Genomic DNA, 22,896 nt, shown 5'->3' with positions numbered 1-22,896 from the left:
AGCGCTAGAAGGGCGATACGAAAATAAAACTATGAAAAACTTGCAGTACCGTACTCCTACATTATTTTAGTAAGCTAACTAGTAAGATCAGAGTGGCCCAATCAAAAGTAAAAATGCGACATTGTGGGGTGTGAGTTGTAGATCGTGGGCCTCAATGTGGGCCCCATGTGTGATCCCCGTTCATCAATTGTGATCCCCGTTCATAAAAAAGGCTCCTTTACCGACTGTAAAAACTTCCGCCCAATCTCCCTCACGCATTCAATTTCCCGACTTTTTGAAAAAGTTGTTATCACTTCCTTAAAAAGAGAGCTCCACTCAAAGATTTCCAGTCAACAATACGGGTTTCAAAACTCCAGATCTTGCACCCTAGCACTTCTGGAATCCACCTCACTGATCCACAGAATCCTTACCTCTCCTCTGGTCCTAAAAATTTTGAGGTGACCTTCTATTAAGGTCCTCTTCGAATAAAATAGGTTTCATTCGGAAGTCCGAGGACAAGCTGAAAGGTTTCCCTTGTTAGCACCAGAAACAAGTATGTCGATGTGATTTATGTGGACTTCAAGAAGGCATTTGACACGGTTCCAAACAACCTGCTCGTCCTTAAACTTCAAAACTATGGCTTTGATTCGAAAACGTGCTCATGGTTCAGATCCTTCCTCAATCATCGGACGAGAAGAGTCAAAGTAGGAAACCTGATTTCTCAAGACACCCTAAATGTCACTTCAGGAGTGCATTAAGGAACTGTAGCTGGACCGTACCTCTTCCTAATTTATATAAATGATTTGCTCGATCTATTCCCTCCCAACGTACAAGTATTTGCAACTGCAGACGATTTGAAAGTTGTAGGGGATAATCAACAAAGCATCCAAGAAAGTGCTAATATTGTGGCACGCTGGTGTGATATATGGAAACTCCAGCTTGCAGAGAACAAATCGGCTGTCGTACACTTTGGGAGGAATGATTCAAAATTCAACTATTCCATCAATGGAGCCAGTATCAGGAAGCACAACATTTTCAGAGATCTAGGAATAGTGATTGATGATAACCTGAAGTTTGAGAAACACATTATCTCAATCTCAAATGCCGCTTTACTGAAATGCCGCCAGCTGCTTCGATCATTCCAATCTTCCAATGCTCAATTCTATTTCAAACTGTACAACACCTATGTCAGATCAATCTGGAATATGGTTGCGAGATTTTCCACCCCTCCACTATTGCCCTTTCAGATGAACTAGAGTCCCCACTTCGCTTCTTTTCACGTAAAATGTTTCAAAGATGTAATCTGAAATTCTCATCCTATTATGATAGACTTTCCCAATTTGAATTAAAAAGCACCCTCCGCAGAAGACTCCTTATGATTTTTAAAACATTGTCACAAAGTCATATCATTTTCCATCATTATTCCTCTATGTTAAATGTTCTCGTTCCAAAAGATTTCCATATATGTTGTGTTCAACTGGTATACCAAATAACGGGTTTCTACATGCTAACTTAAAATGGTAAGCCCGGTTTTCGATATAATATGCTCTTCCACGTTTCGGCATGTAACTCCAAAATTAGGGATTTGATGAAAATGTTTTTAACAAAAAAAACAAATTATTTGTACATTTCACACATTACATCAATTGAAAGTTTTGCAATATCAAAGATATGAACCATAAAAAAAAATCACAAAAAAATCAGTCAAATATCAGGCCTAAAATCACAAAAAAAGTTTTGGAGAAAATATTATAAATACATTCAAATATAAAAGCGAGTATATAAAGTAGAAGTAAAATTAAAATAACTAATTAATATGATGAGAATAATTAATAATTTATAGAACTCAGTAACTGTTTCAATCTACACCAATATTATTGCATCAGCGGAAAATAACTTCACATTATTTTTCTATTAGACTTGGACTTCTCTACTTGAACAGTTTTTATCTCGGTTGTCATGAGTTACATGAAAAGCTCGTTCACTGATAAAATATAGAAAACCAGAAAATTCTAGAAGCTTACTAATTTTTATGAAAAATTGTAGAACTTTCCAGATTTTTCTAGAAAGTTTTAGACGTTTCCTGATTTTTTTAGAAACTTCTAGAGGTTTCCTGATTTTTCTAGAAACTTCTAGAACTTTCCAGATTTTTCTAAAAACTTCTAGAAGTTTCCAAATTTTTCTTCCAAAAATTCTCCTCCATATAATTTTTTTGAAGATTCCAGAATTTTCTCGAATTTTCAGAAGCTTCCAAAACGATCCAGAACAGAACTTTCTCGATTTCAAAATACTTTAACTCATGTTTTTGCTCGTAACTTTCAAGTTGTCAATTTGTTGATGAAACCAAAAAAAACCGAGATACACGTTGTTAAGGTAGAGCAAGGGTGCAAAACGAATAGGAAAACCCCCGGCTATCTAAATTTCTAATTTCCTAATACGTCCGATTAACTACACCAACATTCTTTGCCATAAAGTAACTGTTGTGATCTCGAAACTGATTGAACAGCAAAATATTGATTGATGACTGATCGTACCGGAAGCATCCTGCATAAGAATTCCAGGTGGGAATGATGTCGCACTTCAGTTTTGCTGTCGGGGGGTTCATACACTTTTCTTCTAGTGCGCAAAGGGCATGCCTGGAATTGTTTCAGAAGGTAATGTTTTTGAGTTAAGCAATTTTTTAAACACATGCATGAGAAATAACCCTACCATTTCAAGATCTCCAAAGTGAATGGAGTTCGAGCCAAATACACCAGCATTGCAGATACTTGAAGGCCTTTTTCGTTTGTTTTCAGAACATCTGTGTCAAACGTGGGAAAATAGTCAAGAAGTCCTGAAACTTCTAAGTTTCTAAAATTTCGAATCAAAAAAACACACCTTTTGTAAGAACTGCATAATTGCTGTGCGTTGAATTGATAAATGTTTGAATTGAGGAGTTCTAAAAAATTATATTGATAAATACGCACCTATGCTTTTCTACAAACCTTCGTACAGTTAACATCGTTGGCGCATTCTGCCAGATCTCCATAAACGGCATCCAATGAATTCGGATGAACCCATTTTGTATGGGCATCAATCCACCAAACATTTGCATAATCTCGAATCGCTTCCTCAAAACTAACTCTGTTACCATTTTCAAACCAAAACTCACTGCCAAAATCAGTGCTTTGAAACGATATTCCATCCAGTTTTCTACATATTTCGGATACTTGGAATAATCGAATTTCCGTACTTTGACATTAGGTCTCTTTTCGATGTCAAGTATTTGAGTGTCGGTAAGATCCAAAGAATAAAGAATTATGTTTTGATTTGGCCAATTGCGATGTACAATGTTATACTGAAAAGAAAAGCATTAAGATTTGTTCTACTGAATTAATTCGAGAAATTATGAAAAAAGTCTCAAAATAAAATGATGAACTTTTACCATTTCATTGAAATTAAACAGGTGGTTTTTTGATGTGGCAGATAAAAACATAATATCTGAATCATTTTTAACAGGAATCGTCAGATCCACCATAATCTGCTCTTGTGATCCAACGAGTTCTGAACAATATTTTTAAAACTAATAGTAAGTAAAAAAGGAAAAGGGACGACAAGGCACGAATAAGGCAAGAGAAGAGTCAGGCGAGAAGGCAAGGTGAGAAATGAGGTAGAACCTTCGTTTAACTTACTCAAATCCTCCAAAATGCTCAGCCAAGTGCAATTAAACCGTTTCCCAACCAGCGAAACATTCTGAAACAGTAACATACTCAAAATATCACAAAAAAGACGAAAACCTTTGGATTTTTGTAGCAGAAATCGAAAGACTCCCGTGAACGACTTGAGATACATTCGCATGCTTTATCAATAAGTAGCGTGGGCGTAGAAGCTTCCAAAACTTCAAAGTTGGGTTTAGGAGTTTGCAAAACTTCAAATTTAGGGTTCACACAGTAGATTATCTGTATTTTTTTTATTAGAACTAATAACGAGTTTAATAAAAATATCTAAACTTACTCTATCGGAATTGTGCAGAATCAAAAGCAGCGCCAAGAAGCTCATTGTGACGTAGAAGACCACAAACTTTTTCCGAGTCAGCATTTTGTCGATAATTCGTTCTAAAACAAAATTAAGTATATTTTTATGACTAAATGAAAAACACAGCTGAAATTCGTTTCTCGGAAAAGAAAGACTACAAAAAATATTAGATGTAAATTGAAATTTTATTTTAATTGTAATTTGTACATAGTGTTCTTCCTACAATTTGAAAACCTAAAAGTAACAATCAAAAATATAATTTAAAAAAAATTCCGCCGTCTTAAAAAAAATTTTGCATGCAAATACTTGAAGTTGTTCAGTAATTTTGTTTCAAAAAAAAAAGTGATTTTCTTGTATGGTGACTTTGTCACATTTTTACATTTGCTCTATTCAAGTTCGAACAGAAAGTAAGAAAGTTATTCCGGCAATAGAGACCAATGTGAATCCATTATGGTATTTACTTTGGTGAGCATACTGAATGAATTTTTAGGCAAGGTGTGTGTGGTAGGGATTGATAACAGGAAAAAGTAAGAAGAGTTTAAAAAGACAAACTTGAAAAGGACAATAATAAGCTCCGCCTCTTCCTTTGTTTTTTTTTGCGTTTTTGAAAGAGTAGCATCATATCAGTGTCGTTTGATTACACAATTCATTTTTATCCGTATAAATTTGTTTACCATTATCATATTAATAAGCTGAAAAACCCCCAATACCGCACCCTCTATTAGTGAATATAATCAAATCTTTAACGTTCTGAACGTTTTTACGTTGAGAATGTTTTTTTTTAGAAATTATGCTTTATTTTTCGATAAATGTTGAAGTTTCATTGGAAGCTAAAGAAAAGAATAATAATTAATATTTATTACGCTTTCGGGGAGACGAGAAAATAGGCAAATAGTTATCATTTTTACGTAAACTGAAATCAGCGTAGTCGGTCAATATTTTCATTGTTTTATTTTCAAAACAGTATTATTCGGCACTTACAGTACTGGCCAAATTTTTCAACTGGTAAATTATAGCCTGTGATCAGGTCTATATGTTTTCACAAGTTTGAATAATTCACTGACATCATGGTAAGTAATAAAGCGACCGACATCTCGTTAGTCCATTTTTGATGATGGTTTCTAAAATGACTGTAACTCAAGAGACATATTTTTAATGGAAAGTTTGTGGAAGTATCATGATGTTTATACAGTTGTCTGGACATATATATTGTCTGCAAATATTAACTTTTTCCTGAAGCCTCCATTAACAAAGTTATGTGAGCTGAAACAAGTTACTCACAAGGCACTGTTTATGTAGACGATATATTCACAAATCTGGTTTCTCGGAAAATATTTTTTGACAATTTTTGTGAAGAACTAATGTTATTATGATATTTGAACTATACAACAAGATGTCGGCCGTTTTATTACTTACCATGATTCTAGCAAATTATTCAAACACGTGAAAACATAAAGACCTGATCACGTGCTGTAATTTGCCAGTTGAAAATTTTTGGATAGCTATTCTAGTTTTGGAGTTATACTTATTTGAAAAAAATAGCGAAATTATCCAAAAACTAAAAGTGGACAATTTTTTTGGCCAGCACTGTACATTGTTCGAAATTCAGTACATGCAAAGTAGTCACATTAACTATATTTTGCAATAAAACAAGGTAAGCTATGCCAAAGCACAAAAAGTGATGCAGGACCAGCTTTTCAACGCTTCAACGTGACATATATCAATTTATAATAAGCGATTGACTTAATTTGGTCATTTCGATGATATCGTTTCAAAAACAAGTGCTCTGAGAACTTTTCCAAAATTCTATCGTTTTTCCAATAAAGTTTCAAAAATCAGGGAGGTCAAATAGAAGTTGGACGGGCGTTTTTTACGAATATCAGCTTGCACGCGAAACAATTCACTTACTTTTATGCAAAAAAGGATTAAAAGATTAAAGGACGATCCGTTCTTCAAGTGCTATGCACTGCGGACCTGGGATTCGGATCTGGGATTCAGGTACACTGCTTGATCCCACTGGGCTATAATTTAAGTCACGTCCTAGCCGGGGACTGTGGCCGTTAATTTCAAATTAGTTTCAAGTTTTCTAGTTTTTTTTTTGCAACAGCAGCTTCAGAGCTTAAGATAACATCGCAAAAAGCAATGGACGACTCTTATACCCCTTGTTGAAATCTTCATACCAAGTAAAGGGAAAAATATGAATTTTCTGTTTGTAAAGCCGAACTGTCAGCAGTCGCCGTCATCAGTCGCTGGGACCATCAATCATTTGCATCTGGACAAGCAATGGAATCGTCAGTGCTGTAATCTGAGTGAGGTGCCATTAAAAAAACAACGACTTCACCAATGGAGTAACCATGACAATTTCCAAGAGCGGAGCCATGTCGCCGTGTTGATTTGTTGATTTTTTGTTTTGTTGGTTTTTTGAGACCAAATTCGGGACCGTTTGATGTTCCTTCACTAGTGAGCAAAATTCCAAATATTTTCCAACGGAAAAAAAGTCAAATGGCATGTTTTGGGTCGACAATTCGAGAAGTTTTTTATAGATCAAAAGATGAACAGTTCAAAATGATCAAATAAACGTAAAATGCATCAAAGTAAATATTGACTTAGAAATTGGAAGTAACTTGGAAGTAAAAATATTTTCAATATGAGTCACTATGAGAAAACTCACACAGTTGATGTTATGAGGTTTTAATGAAAAAGTGTAATTGTGAATGGATTCAATGCGCCAAATAACCAATGAGTTTTTTCATATAGATTCCTAAAAAATACGACTTCCATACAGGGTTTTGTACGGGGATCCCCTCAAATAGCAACTTTTAAAAAAATTAAAAATTTTCACATTTCCCACATCTCGGTTTCTCATCTATTATAATGTACTTTGGGATATTATTGTTCTCCGTATATTCTGATATGTTAAGCCGAGAGCTTATTTTCAATCAACCGACTAATAATTTTACAGTTATAAATGCACCACGTTTATTGATATGATAAAATGCACCACGTTTATTGATATGATAAAACTGAAAAAGTGAAAGTTTTTCATAAATTTAACGAAATATTGGAGAGGTCTTAAATTGGAATTAATTGAAGGAGGTGGAGGAGGTGGAGTACCGAAATCTGGGATACCGTATTTCTTCTATTAGTATGGCTGCAATACTATTTTTCGATGGTCTTCCCGCTTGCAATACTAATAGGGAGTGCAAGACTATTAGGGAGTGCAATACTAATTTTCAGAACATTTTTCGAACTTTGAACTTACTAGTTTTTTTTTTCTGAAAAATCTCGAATCTTATGTAAAACTTCAGAAAATGTAATTTTAATTGTAACATATAAGTTCAAATACTTCAATCTCGTAGAAATGTTGTGAAAAACTGTTGCAAAATAGGCAAACAATTTTGTTGAAATCCTGAAATTTACGAGACGGTCCTGCAATAAAAAAAGTAAACACAAGACCATTAGGGAGTGCAACACTAATAGGGAGTGCCATACTAATTTTCGGAAGGTCTCTGAGGGGCAATACTAATAGGGAGTGCAAGTCTAATAGGGAGGCCATATTAATAGAAGATATACGGTATATTTTCAAATGACTCCAAAATTTTTCCTGATTCCAATTATCAATGTGAAAAAGTTCAAAAAAAAAATCCCTGAGTTTATATTTGAGCTTGGAAAGCTCATGAGGACGCAAATGGAAATCGCGATTTCAAGTTCAAAGATTCGTGCTAACGTACATAGTAAGCTGTCGAACAACCGATACCGTATTTTCTCTATCAGTCCTGAATCCAATCAATATTGCATCTACACGAAATAATGGAAAATTAGTCAGAAAAATCAGAAAAATTTTTTTTAATATTTTCACATCGATATTTGGAATCAGGGGAAAATTTGGAGTCATTTGAAAATATTTCCCAGGTTTCGGTCCTCCACCTTTAAGATTCTCAAAATCCTGGTTTAGTTCTGATAAATCGACTTGCGATAAAAAATTTTCTACGAAGCCATCACATACATATAAATAAATTTGAAATCTTTGAATTCACGTTGAGTACAACGAACAAAACCTCAATATTTTGGCTCGGATTTCCTCCCCAATTGGGCGTTTTGAATGCCGGTTAAGCGATTAAGGTTATTTTCAGGATTTTATTGTTTAAAAATGCAATATCTCCCCCCACCCACCCCCCGCCCCAAGCGGTAACCGACTGAGCCAGGGAGGATGAGGAAATCCTAGGACCTCTTTGACTGCGACTAAATTGTTTGTTTGTTTTTTCTGGACCCTTTTTTTTCCCTTTTTTTTGGAGACAAAAAAATTCGAAAAAAAATTATCCGGTGGTGCAGAGTTGAACTCATCCCCTCCCTTAAAAAACAACTTTTTTTTGGTTTTTCCAACAAACGAATAAAGATGAACAACTACAAAATGAGAATTGAAGATCAAAAAGCGCAATTAGCTGAAATTCTTGAAATCTTCATGTCTGCACGAGAAAGTGATGAGGAAATCCTAGGTCCTATTTGACTGCGACTAAATTGTTTTTTGGTTTTTTCGGACCCTTTTTTTTTCTTTCCCCTTTTTTTTGGAGATGAAAGAAAAAATCGCGATTTAGCACACTGAGACTTTTAAGAGTTGATTTATGAAAAATTTTAAAGTAGTTCTTAATCGATGGTGTATTAGAGCAAATTTTCAGTTTGTTAATGATAAAAACACAATTTAATCTTATCAATTGCTTCATGATCATTTAAAGTTTCAGAGTTACACATTATCAAGTATCAAACGAAATACGGAAAAAGGTTAAGGAAAAAAGTGGAAAAGTTGCTTTAAAATATTCATTGTATACTACTAGTTTGACAAATAAGTTTTGACGTATTTTGTCAATTCATGTATTTTCTTAAAATTTCATATGGGTCACTTATAGTAAAAAATGAGTATTCAAAATCAACGTTTGTTTCAAGTTTTGCTTGTTTCATAGTGATTTAAAATCAAAAAGCCAACCACACAAAAATGCGATATTTTTCAATTTTGATTGATTCGCGAAATATCTATTTTTATCCATTTTATTAAAATTCAACTTATTTCCTATGGATTTCGGAAGTGTTGAAAATCACACTTTTTACTTTAATTCTGGTATTTGGGTGATCTTTAAACTCTTTCAAATCAGAAACATTTAAAATATTTGAATGAATTACTTACTGTTTTTTTCATAATCCGTATTTTTTAGAAAATAAAAAAAGCTAACCATTTTTATAGAAAGTATAGAGGAGAGTTGGAATTGAAATTCGATTTTTTTAAGATCATCCTTAATCATACTAATACCAGACTTTCAGTAAAAAGTGGATTTTTTAAAATTCCGAAATCTACAAATCTACAGGAAATAATCAGCGAAATATGATAAACTACCAAAATAAGCAAAAAAAAAATTTAATTCAGAAAAAGTCCACTACGGACCGCTGCGACACAGGAAAGTGAGACAAATTCGAGATTTTAACTGAAAGTAGAGTAATTTGGTTCTTATTCAACAATACATTTTTCTATACTTGAAAGTCTGGGCTTTGCCAACCCTACGGCAAAACGGTTGCCACAAGAACTACATCAATAGACCAATTGGGGAGGAGTTTTGGTCGATCGAAAAATATTTTTAACAAAAATCGCGACATCAAAATAACATGGTTTAACTGTATGAAATTTTCATTCAAAGTCCAAGCAGATAAAATTTAAATAAACATCAATTGTTCATCCGTTTTGGTGTTTACTTTTGTGTGCATACTGAGTGTATTTTATAGCATAGGAAAGTGAACATACAGAGTGTATTTTGTAGGCCAGCATTGCAAGTGATAGGGAACAGAGAAGCATGGAAAGTTTAAAAAAAGGAAACTGCAAGTTGAAATAATAACTTTTGAAATCTAACAAAAAACGTTTCAAATAAAAATGTGCCGACATTGTGGCTCTACCTCTAGGCTCTGACCTCCTAGGCTTGATTTGAAAATGTTAAATTGGGCAGCTTGTTCAGCTCGGCAAGGCAATTATGATAGAATTATATACCTTTATCAGTGCTATTTGGTTTCATAATACATCTTTACCAGTACAAATATGTTTATCTTAAGACTATTTGAGGCTGCAAGACTAATTTTCCATTATTTCGTGTAGATGCAATATTGATTGGATTCAGGACTGATAGAGAAAATACGGTATCGGTTGTTCGACAGCTTACTATGCACGTTAGCACGAAAATATCTCATTTTCGACCATCCTAAAATTTTTGACTTTTTATTTTAACATCAGTTTCAGTCCCGTATTTTCTCGTATTGTAACTACCAAATTTTTGGCACATCGATTGGACAGAAAGACCATTAGAACAGTTGGTTCATCTGTTATCATTACATGACTTGACCAAATTGTGAAAAAAAACCTTATCACCGCATAAATTGGTTTATGTGGTACTAACGCCCTTTTGATCAACGTCATTTCTGTACGAATAATCAGAGATTTTTGATCTGCATATGTATGTGCCGAAAAAGGTTTTACTAACTTATTTTATCTGAAATTGTGTATTATATGAATTTTCAGGAAATGCAAAAAATAACCTATTCACAATTTTCTGACGTCGCAATCAGTGATGGTCAAAACTTTTTTAAAGTCGAGAAACAGAGAAACTGTTTTCTAGTGGCTATTTTAAGTCAGAACCAAAAAATAAATGCCACATATATTTACGGAAAAATGTCGCATGTTTCGAGCCCTACAAATTATTTTAAAAACATTATAACATAAAAAGTGTCGAAAAATTTTTTTTTGGTCGACTTTCAAAATTATGAGTGCCAAAAACTGAGTAATTGCCACTTTTTGACCGTAAATAAAAATTTTTCAAAAAACTTTTGAAAAGTTTTATCAAGATGTTTGGTCATTTTGGGACCAAAAGAGTGGTTTTTAACAATTTCCCCACTGGCGCTACTCCACCTTTAAACACTTAGAAGGACCCATTATTCAACAGTGTCTGTTCACAAAGATTTCTTGACAAAAATCAACTTTAATTTTTTTTCTAATTTTTCTAGATTGCGAAATAAGGGTCTAAAATAGAATAAGAAACATATAGTAACGTCATCTTCAGAGAGTTTCTCGATCAAAAAAAGCAGCCGGCATCTTAGGAAAACTGGGGAATGACGGCCGCTTTTAGTTAATTTTTGTTTCCTGCATAGTTCTAATCTTTTCAAACATTATCCCAACAATCTCCTGAAACCCAATCATCATTTAGCTTGTTCAACTTTTACGGATGCTCTTTTTTCAATTTTATTGTTTATTTTCTCCTGGACCCTATTATTCGGCGGTACGTTGTTAATCTTTTAACTAATGAGAAACGGAAAATTCGAATAAGGAGCTTCAGAATTGTTTTCTAACATTTTATTGTTATCATAATAAACTAATTGTTGAATTTAATAGCATACACGCTGTTTGTTTTTTTGGATTCTTCGTGCACGGTCCCACTCTTCTGTTTGAGACGAAAAATCTCTCGAAACCTGACACCGAATATTGGCAAAAAGAAAAATAACGAGAGTGGGTCTAAAACTGGGAAAAATGATAAAAATACAGCAAAAATCCATTGAATTCCATAGAATAGATCAACGCCAAAAACTGAAAGATACCAACAAACTAGACATGGTGTGAAGCATACGAGAATTGGAATAGTTGATTGAGTGATTAGAGCTTTCATCAATTGTTTCTGAAGACGTTTAGTAGTGGTACTCATTGACAAATTTCCATTTTTTAGTTTTGTGGTTAATACTGAAAATTGAATTTATCACAAGAGAATCTACGGATATTAATGATAATACTAGTACTGCAAACCAAGATTTCCATAGAAAAGCTGCACGTGATGTCTGAAAAGCAATAGGTGATGATAAGGCGTGAAGACTGTAAGGCACTTACATTGTAAAGTACAATACTAATATTCAACTCATCAACATTTTGATTCAATTCTTCTCGAAAAATATTGTGCATGTAGGTTAGTCGCTCAGTATCAGCTACCATCCAGAGGTAGGTAACCTAAAAAGTCAATTTAAAATGATTTTCGGAATGTCTGAACTACCGTGAATGTGACACCAATGACTCCGAAGCAATAAAAAACTGTAAAAATGAGACCATAGGGAATAAAGTAGGATGAAAGGTTGGATCGTCTGAAAAAATGAAATGGCCGGAAAGTTACGGAATGCGAAGTACCCAAAAAGCACCATGTATCGATAAAAAAATGTGCATGTAAAATTGGATATGTAGCAAATATAAAACTTCCTCTCAAACATAGAGCGATTGTTCCAGAATGTGATTTCTGAAAAGTGCGAGATTTTATGATTTGGTGTATTTCAATACCTTTTCGAAAATTCCATCCGTTATAAAGTATGAGAATGTATATTTGTAATTCAAAGTAGACTGAAATGTTTGTTTTTCAATTTTTTAAATCAGTTTGTCCTTCTTTTAAATTTAACTTGCTTACCACTGGAATTAATAAATCGATAACAGAATTTAAAATGTTGTATATCGAAAAAGAGATCAATAAAATTCTGTAATTACCCAGATGAGTTTTCTTATTGTTTTGGGCGATATAAATGCATAATAAATTAATGAAAAAGAGCAACTTCCGCTTTTTTTTGGAATGTAGTAATGTAATAAATTGATTTGCATTGCGCGCGAATGAGAGATCTTTGTAAAAATTTGGTCATTTTATAGAAAACTTCAACTTTTGGAGGGAAGATTGTATGATCAAATAAACATTATCCACGCTTGAGCAGTTTTAGTTTCGGGTTAAAAACTAGGGGATCGTCCTTTATGTCATCATTTCATTTGAGATCGCACGAGATCAAAAACTCTAAGAAATTTATGTATTGTAAAGAAATTGAAACTTTTTGGTTTGAATGACCAAACAATAATCACGCATGAGAAATTTTAGTTTTACTGTTGTCTGTTCTGATAAATTTTCTAGTCTAGCTTATAATTTCTGAGATGTCACAAGATTATGTGGCTAGGTATGCTCAACTGTGAGAATTTTCAGCTTGGTTGTGAGCTAGAGTGTACTAAAAGTAAACCAACACACTGTATAAAATAGTAATGTCATCTTTTCGTTGAAAAAGTCACATAAACTTTACAAATTTTGGCTGGTTAAATTGTGGATGATCTCTTTTTGTAACCATAATTTAATCATTTATTTAACAATTTCAACAGTTTTTTTCGAAAAGTAATGCTTTAATGTTTGGTGATCATTTTAGCATTTCTAGTAATAATAACAACATTTTATTAAAAGTTTCATTGAATATATCGAAAAGCAGACTAAACGGCTAAAAATGATTTAATTTAATCAATTATTAACTTTTATAGCGTTAAGGCTGTTATTCTTTCTTGATTCTTCGTGCAACGTCCCATCAGTCGTTCGTATTGCAACTCTACGTTTAATTCCAAAAATCTCTCGCAATCTCACTCCAAATATTGGTAAGAAGAAAAATAATGAAAGCGGGTCCAGAACTGGAAAAAATGACAGAGCCACCGACAAAGCCCAATGTATCCCATTTCCAATATCAATGCCAAAAACTGGAAGATACCAACTAATTAAGCATGGAGTAAAGCATACAAGAATTGGAATAGTTGATTGAGTGATCAGAGCTTTTATCAATTGTTTCTGCAGACGTTTTGTAGTGTTGCTCATTGACAAATTTTCACTTTTCAGTTTTGTAATGATTAAAATACTGAAAATTGAATTTATCACCAGAGAAATTACGGATAACGTAGTTAATATCAGTATTGCACTCCAAGACTTCCACAAAACAGCTGGACTAGTCTCCTGAAAAAAAGTAATATCAGACACCTTCCAATTGGCTTACATGGTAAATCACAATAAAAATATTCAAATCATCGACATTTTGGTTAAACTCTTCCAGGAAAATATTTTGCATATATGTCAACCGCTCAGTATCAGCCACCATCCAGAAGTAGGCCATCTAAAAAAACTCATAAAATGTTGAATTTAACCTTTAATTTTTAACCGTAAATGTAAAACCTATGATAGTTAGGCAATAGGAAACTGAACATATTATACCATAAGGAATGAAACATGAAGAGAGAAAGGTGCTCCTGAAAATGATATTTGCAATACTGACCTTGAAAAGTTAATAGATACCTGAAAAGCACCATATACCGATACAAAAAATGTGCATGTAAAATTGGATATGTAGCGAATATGAAGCTACCTCTAAGGCATAAAGCAATTGTTCTAAATAATGATTTCTGAAAAAAATGTGGCTGCTCAGTGTTCAAAGTTCGGTTAACGCCAAATTTTTTTAACATAAATAATAGCGGCCGATATCTCATGGGACCTCAAGAAGTAGCAACGTGTTATAAACAGCTGACAACTTGCTTCAAAAAGTTCGCAAAGAGGGCCAGAAAATTGTAGAAGTTTGCAGCGCACATGTTACACTGCTCTCATAAAATTCATATTTTGAACTGATTTTAGAACATTCACAAGAGTAATTTTACTTTGGGCCTTCTTGTAAAAAACTATTTTTCACAAAAACAGACATTTTCAAATTTCAATGAGCCCGCAAAACGTCGGCTGCTAAGCCCTACCTTTTCGAAAATTCCATCCGTAATAAAATATGAAAATGCATATTTATAGTCCAAAGAAGACTGAAATAACAAGTTAGGACCGCAAAACCGAATTCCTTACCATTGGCATGAACACATCGATTGTCGAATTTAAAATGTTATAAATTGAGAAAAATATTAATAAAATTCTATAATTACCCAGATGAGTTTTTCTCTCATCATGAGCAATATAGATGCTCAGTAGATTGATGACAAAAGAGCAAGAGCCACTTATTTTAGGGGCATAATGGTGAATCCAGTTTATTCGCATTTTCCAAAACTTAAAGAACGAAAGAGAGTTATTCAAAATATTGTAAATATTATTTTTGTCAGCAAATGTGTGATCACAGAGCAGACGGTGTCCACGCATGAGGAACTATTCTATGAAGAAAGTTTGTTTAGTTTGATCAGATGATCCTGCTACATTTTCGAAACAACGTCATAAAGAATTCATTTTTTGAGCAAAGCAGCTTCCAATTTACTATTAGTTTTTTCTATCAACTAGTGAATCACGTGCCACAAAAAATAAATTTCGCCACTTCCACTTATCAATAATGTTCATATTTTTTGTGTGCTATCTTGGAAATGAACTTCAATTTTTATTTGTTCTGGCGTTGCTAATCTCTGTTTAGAGAAAATTGATTGACCCTTTTCACTCTTTTTTTCCGGGTGATGAATGTATGATGTTTTATTAAATTTGGAAATATGTTTAATTTCAGTGAAAAATGATGGAACCAGTTGAAGAGTGCGATGAAAATGTTGGAGCATTCCAATGGCAGCAAGCGTCAGAGACTTTGACTGCAATTCGTCAGCGGTTTGGGTTTGCGCTGGAGACTGCTGATCAGGAAGATCAGGCGCGAGCAGTGAGGTTTACTTGGAGTCTGAAGAAAACGTCGATGTTGGAACCGGATGAAATTTTAAAGTAAGGAAACTACGTACCTGCCTACGGATATTTTTTTCGAAATCTGTTATCACACGCGCTCTTAAAGGTGGGGTACCGAAATTTGAGACTTTGCTTTTTTAGACCCAAAATGGTCCAAAACTACCGAATTTCGTAATGAGACGTTGCGAAAATTTTTCAAAAAAAAGTTATGGCTTCTCAAAGTTTTGGAAAAAACGGTCTATTTTTAGCTAAAATCTCAAATTTTGGCAACTTATCGGTGTCGCAGCGGTTGGAAATTAATTTTTATTTGATTATCATCCTTTAAAGCATGCTATTACGTGTTATTTCGTTGATTGAGATATTTTTTGGCCAATGGGGACGCAAATATGACACAATTCTCCGTCCCCATCGGCCCAAAAAGCGTCTCAATAAACGAAACAACACGTAATAAAATGCCAAAACATGCTTTGAAGGATGATAATCAAAAAAAATTAAGTTCCAACCGCTGCGACAGCGATAAGTTGCCAAAATTTGAGATTTTAGCTAAAAATAGGCCGTTTTCTCCAAAATTTTGAGAGGCCATAACTTTTTTTAAAAAAATTTTCAGAACTTCTCATTACGAAATTCGGTAGTTTTGGACTATTTTGGGTCTAAAAACGCAAAGTCTCAAATTTCGGTACCCCACGGTACGTTGTAAAATATGTTTCAGAGAAATTCAAAAAGTTCTTGAAAGCTATGGCATTGATTATGAACAACAAAAACGATACCTTCTTCGGTGCAGTCATGTGGATCCTCTCACTGATGCTTCAGTAAAGTGGGATATCGAGGTCAAAATAACTGTTTTTTTGTTACCAAAACCTAGTTCTTTCAGGTCTGCACACTACCACGCTTGTATTTGAATGGAGTTCATTTTCAACGAATTTCGGGAAGCTCGAGCGACTTCAAGAACATTACTACGAAAATATCGGAAGAGCTTGATATTTAATTCTTAGTTTTTCTCATACGTCCCTTGAATAAATTAAATACTTTTTCCGAACTAGATACTTTTGCTTTTGGCGCTCAAAAAACGTGCAAAAATAAGGAGTCACTCATACCTAAAGTGCTCGTTAGTCTTCGTTTATTCAGTGGCAACATTCAACAGCGATTTCCTTCTAAACCTATCATAAAAATTGGCATACTTGTTTCGTTGATGTACATCCACTGGACCCACTACTATCTTCCAAAAGTTTTTGGGGTACTATCCTTCATTCTGAATCCATTTTTCATCTGGCTAATACTCAATGAAAACATTACTGCTCTGGGAAGTTATCGATACCTGTTGGTCACCTTTGCCAGCTTTGATATAATTTATACATTGGTGGAGTTAGCTGTACCTATGTCTATTTTTGGGACAGGGGCTGCTTTTGCAGTTTTTGTATCCGGTGGGCCTTTTTATGGGGCACGTTTAGACTGAAACATTTGGTTCAAAAGATACTTATTTTCCAGACAGGAAAACTTGGACAATTTGCTCTCTCCGTCCGATGTGGATTCATTTCTCTCTCATACGGAATCCTAGTTATTCATTTTGTCTATCGATACTCTGTATTGTTTTAATAGGTTTTTCATATACACTTTTGTATCTTTAACAACAATTTAGCACACAAATATCACATCAAAAACTTGGTTTCTGGGCGCTTCTTGGTCTTTTCATTTTCCTCATTTCTCATGGTATTGTGTGGAGTTCAGTCTGTGAGCTTTTGCTCTATGGAGATCAAAAAGTTGCTGACTATATTTATAAACAATTCATGAAGGATTATCATGTTGATTCACATGGATTATTTTTTCTAATGGGTTTATTTTATGTAAGTTGACAAAATAATTGAAAAATTTAGAAAAATGTTTCAGGATGGAAGCTCTGAGATTGTGAGAAGAAGCTGGGGTGGTATTCTAATTTTAACAGGGGTTTCTTTTTATGCAGCGCCTCTTTATTTCATTCTCGCTTGGAAAATTGTGAGAAAATTAGCAAATGATAATCCAGGAGTATCAGTGATTACACAGAAATTGAACAGACATTTATTCAAAGCTTTAGTAGTTCAGGTTAGTCAAATTGGGGTATTTACTTGGATAGCTTATATTTCCAGACGCTCATCCCAATTTGCATATGCTTTTTCCCCTGTATGGTCGCCTGGTACGGGCCTGCCTTTGGTGTCAACTTCGGAAATTGGAGTCGCTATTTGGGTGCTGTTGCATTTTCTGCCTTCCCTGATTTAGATCCCCTCGCAATTATTTTACTGCTTCCCTACTATCGTAACAAACTTTTTGGTATCGCTAAGAAACCCATAACTTTTTTGCACTCCGGTACTTCAACTGTCCGACCAAATGTTGTGAGGCAACCCATATAAGTTGTTATCCAATTAAAGCAAAAAAAAAGAAATACAATTTTTTCTAAAATAAAACACTTTTTAAAAAGTTAAAAAAAAATTCATTGCGGAGGCGAATTAGTTGAAATAGCATACAATGGGCATCCACTCCCTCTTAAATTATAAATTTTTGATAGAAATCCACAGGTTTTCATAACATCCAACGCCTTCGGAACGGCTTGCAACAAGCCCATTATCATTGCAATTCGAAGAGCATTTTGACCGGATTTTTTCCGTTCATATTTTACAAGCTCTTTCAAAACTTTCTCTCTAATCGTATTACAATTTTCGCAGCATTTATCCGATTGATTTTCCAATCCAAAATCCCAATAAATCAGTGCACTCAAGAGTAGGAACTCCGAACGATCTAGCTGGAGTAGTTCCATTTCGGATTTCAATATTTTATAGCTCACTTTCCAATAGGATTCCATTATTCTGAAATAAGTAGCGTTGAGTGTTAAAGATCATGGGAGACCTACTCTCGTGACGTTTTTCCGTTATTAACCCCAATTTTGGAATTCGAAGAATCTTGATAGAGTTTTTCCACATAAGAGCCACCAAACATGGTCCCGTCAGGTGATATGTAAGATGATTTCCCTCCAAAAATAGAATGTAAACTACTTTTTTAAAAATGAAGGTCACAAAAAAACTCCCACCGATTGCTCTAAACGCAGTGTCAAACAATACAAATGGAACGATAAAATGCATTTTGAGCACATCATCTTGCTCTTTTCCCATTGGCTTTTTAGCTTGGAAATATGAAATCAAGTTGTCAAGTATTATTTGTATATCAATTGTACAAGTGTTATTAAGCTCCTCGTGACTGCAAAATTTTGGATTCGAATCACTCTGAAAAATATTGCATCAGATCCAGAATTTTTCAAATTTCTTGCTCACCTTTGGATTGAAAGTTTCGTTCCTCCCATGTTCCAGTTTACTATAGGCTTCTTCTAGTTCTTCCAAAATACTTTTTTCAAAGTTTGAAATGGAATAAATCGCCTTCCTAGAGAATACCATTTTCTCCAACATCCCTGCTTCCAAACATTTTTGAAACCTGCAGCTTTGACAAGGTTTCATCGATTTTTTGGCAAAACTACACTCTCCCAAACAATTATTTTTGATTTTAAAATTTGAAATAACTTTTCGCCGAAAAAATTCACCACAAGCCCTGAAATTTCAATTTGGTTTTCAAAAAAAACTATAAAAACACTTACCTGCAAGACGGTGCACCAAAAAGAATAGAATTTGAGCTCTGACCACATACCAGACACGGTTGAATTGTAGATTTCTTAGTCATTTTGAGAGGTACTAGTTATTAAATCAACTGATTGATAGGTGAGAAGTTAGAGATCGAGAAACGCAGAGAGCGAAAGAAAATATTAGTGGCCAACTAACTATCTTATCTATCTTTGGATACAAACTAGACAATACACATTGATAATTTTTTATTTAAGAATCAAAATATATTTGTACAAACATGGCTGAAATTATAACTTCACGAATTCCAATTTTCCAGACACATCCGGAAGTTTTGCAGAACTATATGGGTACACGTCTTCGTTGGTTGGAGTTGAACCATGTTTTTTAACATTGTAACGGAGAAGGATGTTCCCGAAAACCTGAAAATTTGAATTTAAGTCAAACATAAACACAAGTCAGCGACAAGAAGCAGGCTGCTGCAATACCAAAATTGATTTGCGCGGCCCCTATTATGTCGGCTGTTTTCCTTGTTCCTTGTATGTCTAATAGTGAAGCCGACCAGCTCCTTTCTCCACCTATGTTTGCCTCGGGATACATTTCGCCTACTTCCACCTTACCAAAGTTGTGATAGGCACGTAGGCAGGCACGCATGAACTTTCTGCCTTCCACAGAATTCCTAATTTTAACAACCCCTACCAGGTAAAGTTCCGATTTTGCAATCTGCTCCCCGACGCAGGACCTCTTGCCAATTCCGAATGGGATCACTTGCTGCAGAAGCTTCGGGTTTTTCAAGTACTTTTCTACATTAAAATCCTTTGGATTATCAAACAGTTCCTCGTTGACATGAAGGACTCCAACTTGTGCGGCGATCATTGTTCCCGGATCCACTTGATAGTCATTAAAATGTATAGTCTCGTGATTGATCCTCCAGAAATTTACATTTAAAATCGAAGCGTGTCTCTGAATTTCTGCAATCGTCGCATTCAAATATGGTGTGTTCGGTCTATCTTTTAGAGTCAAATCTCTTGCTCCATTTTCAGTGATGTCGAGGAGCTCCTTTTGAATATTTTGTATAATTCCAGGGTGATTCACAAGTTTCATGAATCCCACGTACAATGTTGTGGCAGTGGTTCCTTGTCCAGCTAGCCACAAATCATGAAGCACAAGTTTCAGGGATTTTAGACTAAAAATTTCAACATTTCGGAGAACAAAAAGATTATTTAGACTTACTTGTAATATGGATGTTGGCCACCAGCAATCTCTTCTTCCTTTTTCATTTTTGACAAGAATGCATCGACAACATCATTTGGCTTTTTAGGGTCAATTTTATATGCTCCTGATTCAATATCTCTAATCCGTTCCTCCACACCCTTCATCACGTGATCCATGATTTGATGCCTTGAATCCCATGTCAATTTGAATCTTGACGGCAGAAAAGTTTTTAAGAACCAAACAGGAACATTCAAGTCAAAAATATTGAATGTTTCAGAAGATTCATCAAATAACTTTTTTATTTTTAGAAATTCTTCCTCATCTTCAAATCGCTTCCCAATAAGAAAACTATTTATGACACTGCCAACGGTAAGGTCGAAGAATTTGACATCAACAATGGCTCGGTCGTTTCTTGCAATTTGTGCGTCTATTTCCAAGCATCTGTAATACTTCTGGTTATAGAAAAAAAAAATGTCTGAATCAAATTTCACCTTCCGTTGAGCTCATCCATAATTCTTTTTTCCATAATATTTGTGCCCACCCCCATTTGTCGAAAAGTCAAGAGAGTAAACCTCCGCATTTCAGCCCAGTTTTCTCCATTTGCAATTAGAAGTCCAACACCTCCTGAAAAATTGGAAGAAATTGTTTTTGACTTTTTGTACTTTTCTGAGCACTTCCCCACCTTTAGAGCAATTCTTAACCCCTTACCTGTCACATGTTCCAGAATCGGTGCCAACTGTCGATTATAACATTTTTTTCCCTGCTTTACGAACACTTCTTGGGATGTTTCAAAATCCGTAATGCTCACAGACGCCTTCGGACCCAGCCAGAGTGTGTAAGCATTTCCGTATTTCTGAAATGTTGACGAATTTGGAAGATCTCAGTCCAAATTTCAAGAACCTTTCTATAATAATCCAGCGCTGGAAGTATACCACCTCTCCTCCATGCCTGATAAGCTATTTGGTGTGCATTTCCGATTAGCGGCAGAGGAAATGGTCCTGGTGGGAAGCGAAGAACTTTTCGATATAGCCGTACAGTAATAACTGTAATTGCAGTGAGAAATAGGAGGATCAAGATCATGATAGAAACAGTTATACATCTGAACTTCAAGTTCACCGGCAATTCTTTATAAAGGAGACAAAAACATGATAAGATTGAAGATAAGAGGGTAGCAACACCTAACACATTTTCACGGCTACACTTCACACAATTAAATGTTTTTTTCAGCGTTAGAAATGTTTCCGAAAATTTATGTAATTTTGAGACCAAAAAATTAAAAAAAAAACGAAAAAACGTGCGATTATTTTGCACCAACAGTTTTTGATTAGCAGAAAAATGCTTTACCAAACAAATATGAACGGATTATATTGATCATTTTTGCGTCGGTTTGATCTTTTCGTCAATTGTAAAGTACACACAACAAAATAATATTTTATTTTGTGAAATAATAACTGTCCAACTTGTGAAATTTATTTTTATCACACACTAATAAGGATTTTTCAGGACAACAATGCTTTTAACTTTGGCTTTCTTACTGTTCTGAGTTCCTTTTTTGCAATCTTACTACATCAATGACCCTCGTCCTTGTGTCCAAGTTGCTTGTACACATTTGTTAAACTACCGTGACGGCTGCATCAAACTAAATGATTTTTTCATAGTTGGTTTTGAGGTTCTTCTCAGCAAAAAATCAATCTAATATTTTCAGATTGATGATATCAGTGATCAATTAGAAGATGGAAAGACATGCTTTTCGGATACTATAAGAAACATTTGTGAAAAGCTAAAAACAGAAAATACTACGGAGAATTACAACGCATTTCTTGATAATATTCCCACAACACCTGCTAATGAGTCGGATTGCTATGATCCTTTTTATTTTTTCAAGCATTTACGATATAGCCAGTTTGGAGATAAAGCTCATAGAATGTTGGACGATTATCGGAACTCGAGAAATAATGCTGATATAGTGGAAATAAGTAAACAGTGTGAAGGTGTTCAGTTGTGAAATATACCAAAACTAAACTAGAAATAGTACCCGTTTCAGAGTTTCTCCGATAAATGTTTGCCAAGAGGCGATTGATACACAGAGTTGGTTTTTGTTGGATGTGATTTCATTTATTTGAAACAAACTCCATTCATTGCCTGTTTGTCAAAGCTCCGTTCTTCTAACTTCAATATATTTAAATACAAATGCCCGAGTTATGTTTTGCAACCCAATGATACTGCATTTTTGACAAGCATGTTTACAATTGAAAAATGGTGTTACAAATGGGTTATGAGGAAGCATTGTGGCGAATCCGCTGTTGCGAACTTTCGGAAACATTCTGAAATGTTTGTGAATGCCCTAAATAGTTCTATCAGCTATTTTAATAAATATAATTATTGATAGCTGTCAAATGAATAAATAACATTAATATTGAACAAAAATTGATTTTGATATGACGTGCATAGTTTTGATTTCGAATTCCCTAAAATATAAAATGTTTTAAGACTAGCCAATTATCATTTGGAATCATAGAGTTGAAACGTTTTGCGCAAAAGCTCAATGTTACACTTATTCAGGAAAAGTTCTGGGATTAATTTTTCTAATTGTATTTTTTATG

The 22,896-nt window shown here is 34.4% G+C and overlaps 5 protein-coding genes and 4 pseudogenes across 9 annotated transcripts; 4 read left to right on the top strand and 5 right to left on the bottom strand.

Moving 5' to 3' along the window:
* Positions 1 to 2,410: 2,410 nt before the first annotated feature.
* On the bottom strand, positions 2,411 to 4,056 carry F22B8.4 (annotated as a pseudogene). The gene is made up of 8 exons: positions 3,973 to 4,056; positions 3,756 to 3,917; positions 3,651 to 3,711; positions 3,404 to 3,522; positions 2,964 to 3,316; positions 2,857 to 2,917; positions 2,689 to 2,812; positions 2,411 to 2,615 (listed from the first exon to the last, which is right to left on the bottom strand). Coding segments are annotated over exons 1-8 (1,169 nt in total).
* Positions 4,057 to 11,187: 7,131 nt separating this feature from the next.
* Positions 11,188 to 11,369, top strand: F22B8.9 (annotated as a pseudogene). The gene has a single exon. A coding segment is annotated over exon 1 (182 nt).
* A 24-nt stretch (positions 11,370 to 11,393) lies between these two features.
* F22B8.2 lies at positions 11,394 to 12,649 on the bottom strand (annotated as a pseudogene). The gene has a single exon. A coding segment is annotated over exon 1 (1,256 nt).
* A 670-nt stretch (positions 12,650 to 13,319) lies between these two features.
* Positions 13,320 to 14,969, bottom strand: srj-29 (Serpentine Receptor, class J; the record flags this gene model as incomplete). The annotated part of the gene is made up of 6 exons (NM_074647.4): positions 13,320 to 13,799; positions 13,840 to 13,956; positions 14,002 to 14,089; positions 14,136 to 14,242; positions 14,582 to 14,641; positions 14,682 to 14,969. 6 exons carry the CDS (start codon positions 14,967 to 14,969, stop codon positions 13,320 to 13,322), a joined length of 1,140 nt encoding a protein of 379 aa, NP_507048.2.
* Positions 14,970 to 15,304: 335 nt separating this feature from the next.
* F14H3.12 (non-specific serine/threonine protein kinase) lies at positions 15,305 to 16,511 on the top strand. Its single transcript, NM_074646.6, has 3 exons — positions 15,305 to 15,521; positions 16,192 to 16,309; positions 16,354 to 16,511. The coding sequence occupies exons 1-3, from the start codon at positions 15,325 to 15,327 to the stop codon at positions 16,465 to 16,467; spliced, it is 429 nt and encodes a 142-aa protein (NP_507047.2). The 5' UTR covers positions 15,305 to 15,324; the 3' UTR covers positions 16,468 to 16,511.
* A 160-nt stretch (positions 16,512 to 16,671) lies between these two features.
* Positions 16,672 to 17,863, top strand: srj-10 (Serpentine Receptor, class J; the record flags this gene model as incomplete). The annotated part of the gene is made up of 5 exons (NM_074645.1): positions 16,672 to 16,920; positions 16,968 to 17,068; positions 17,119 to 17,323; positions 17,367 to 17,558; positions 17,603 to 17,863. The coding sequence occupies 5 exons, from the start codon at positions 16,672 to 16,674 to the stop codon at positions 17,861 to 17,863; spliced, it is 1,008 nt and encodes a 335-aa protein (NP_507046.1).
* A 26-nt stretch (positions 17,864 to 17,889) lies between these two features.
* nhr-176 (Nuclear hormone receptor family nhr-176) lies at positions 17,890 to 19,303 on the bottom strand. The gene is made up of 5 exons (NM_074644.3): positions 19,096 to 19,303; positions 18,779 to 19,049; positions 18,538 to 18,730; positions 18,361 to 18,478; positions 17,890 to 18,316 (listed from the first exon to the last, which is right to left on the bottom strand). Exons 1-5 carry the CDS (start codon positions 19,176 to 19,178, stop codon positions 17,944 to 17,946), a joined length of 1,038 nt encoding a protein of 345 aa, NP_507045.2. The 5' UTR covers positions 19,179 to 19,303; the 3' UTR covers positions 17,890 to 17,943.
* A 6-nt stretch (positions 19,304 to 19,309) lies between these two features.
* Positions 19,310 to 21,390, bottom strand: cyp-35D1 (putative cytochrome P450 cyp-35D1). The gene is made up of 6 exons (NM_074643.2): positions 21,194 to 21,390; positions 21,002 to 21,146; positions 20,785 to 20,917; positions 20,312 to 20,734; positions 19,778 to 20,264; positions 19,310 to 19,500 (listed from the first exon to the last, which is right to left on the bottom strand). The coding sequence occupies exons 1-6, from the start codon at positions 21,371 to 21,373 to the stop codon at positions 19,369 to 19,371; spliced, it is 1,500 nt and encodes a 499-aa protein (NP_507044.1). The 5' UTR covers positions 21,374 to 21,390; the 3' UTR covers positions 19,310 to 19,368.
* A 474-nt stretch (positions 21,391 to 21,864) lies between these two features.
* Positions 21,865 to 22,681, top strand: F14H3.9 (annotated as a pseudogene). The gene is made up of 3 exons: positions 21,865 to 21,950; positions 21,999 to 22,284; positions 22,338 to 22,681. Coding segments are annotated over exons 1-3 (716 nt in total).
* The last annotated feature ends 215 nt before the right edge of the window (positions 22,682 to 22,896 follow it).

This window comes from Caenorhabditis elegans, chromosome V (assembly GCF_000002985.6).
Source record: "Caenorhabditis elegans chromosome V".
NCBI classification, from domain to species: domain Eukaryota; kingdom Metazoa; phylum Nematoda; class Chromadorea; order Rhabditida; family Rhabditidae; genus Caenorhabditis; species Caenorhabditis elegans.
Note: the sequence above shows the minus strand (reverse complement) of the source record. Positions and strands in the feature narration are given on the sequence as shown.

What these genes read in the sequence shown, in the direction of transcription:
- F14H3.12 (NM_074646.6), top strand. Translation starts at nt 15,325, where the DNA reads ATGATGGAACCAGTTGAAGAGTGCGATGAAAATGTTGGAGCATTCCAA. An exon ending in GAACCGGATGAAATTTTAAA is followed by an intron (nt 15,522 to 16,191) that starts GTAAGGAAACTA and finishes AATATGTTTCAG; the next exon opens with AGAAATTCAAAAAGTTCTTG. An exon ending in CAGTAAAGTGGGATATCGAG is followed by an intron (nt 16,310 to 16,353) that starts GTCAAAATAACT and finishes TAGTTCTTTCAG; the next exon opens with GTCTGCACACTACCACGCTT.
- nhr-176 (NM_074644.3), bottom strand. Translation starts at nt 19,178, where the DNA reads ATGACTAAGAAATCTACAATTCAACCGTGTCTGGTATGTGGTCAGAGC. An exon ending in ACGAAACTTTCAATCCAAAG is followed by an intron (nt 18,731 to 18,778) that starts GTGAGCAAGAAA and finishes AATATTTTTCAG; the next exon opens with AGTGATTCGAATCCAAAATT. An exon ending in AACGGAAAAACGTCACGAGA is followed by an intron (nt 18,317 to 18,360) that starts GTAGGTCTCCCA and finishes TACTTATTTCAG; the next exon opens with AATAATGGAATCCTATTGGA.
- cyp-35D1 (NM_074643.2), bottom strand. Translation starts at nt 21,373, where the DNA reads ATGATCTTGATCCTCCTATTTCTCACTGCAATTACAGTTATTACTGTA. An exon ending in GATTCTGGAACATGTGACAG is followed by an intron (nt 20,918 to 21,001) that starts GTAAGGGGTTAA and finishes CCAATTTTTCAG; the next exon opens with GAGGTGTTGGACTTCTAATT. An exon ending in ATGGATGAGCTCAACGGAAG is followed by an intron (nt 20,735 to 20,784) that starts GTGAAATTTGAT and finishes GAAGTATTACAG; the next exon opens with ATGCTTGGAAATAGACGCAC.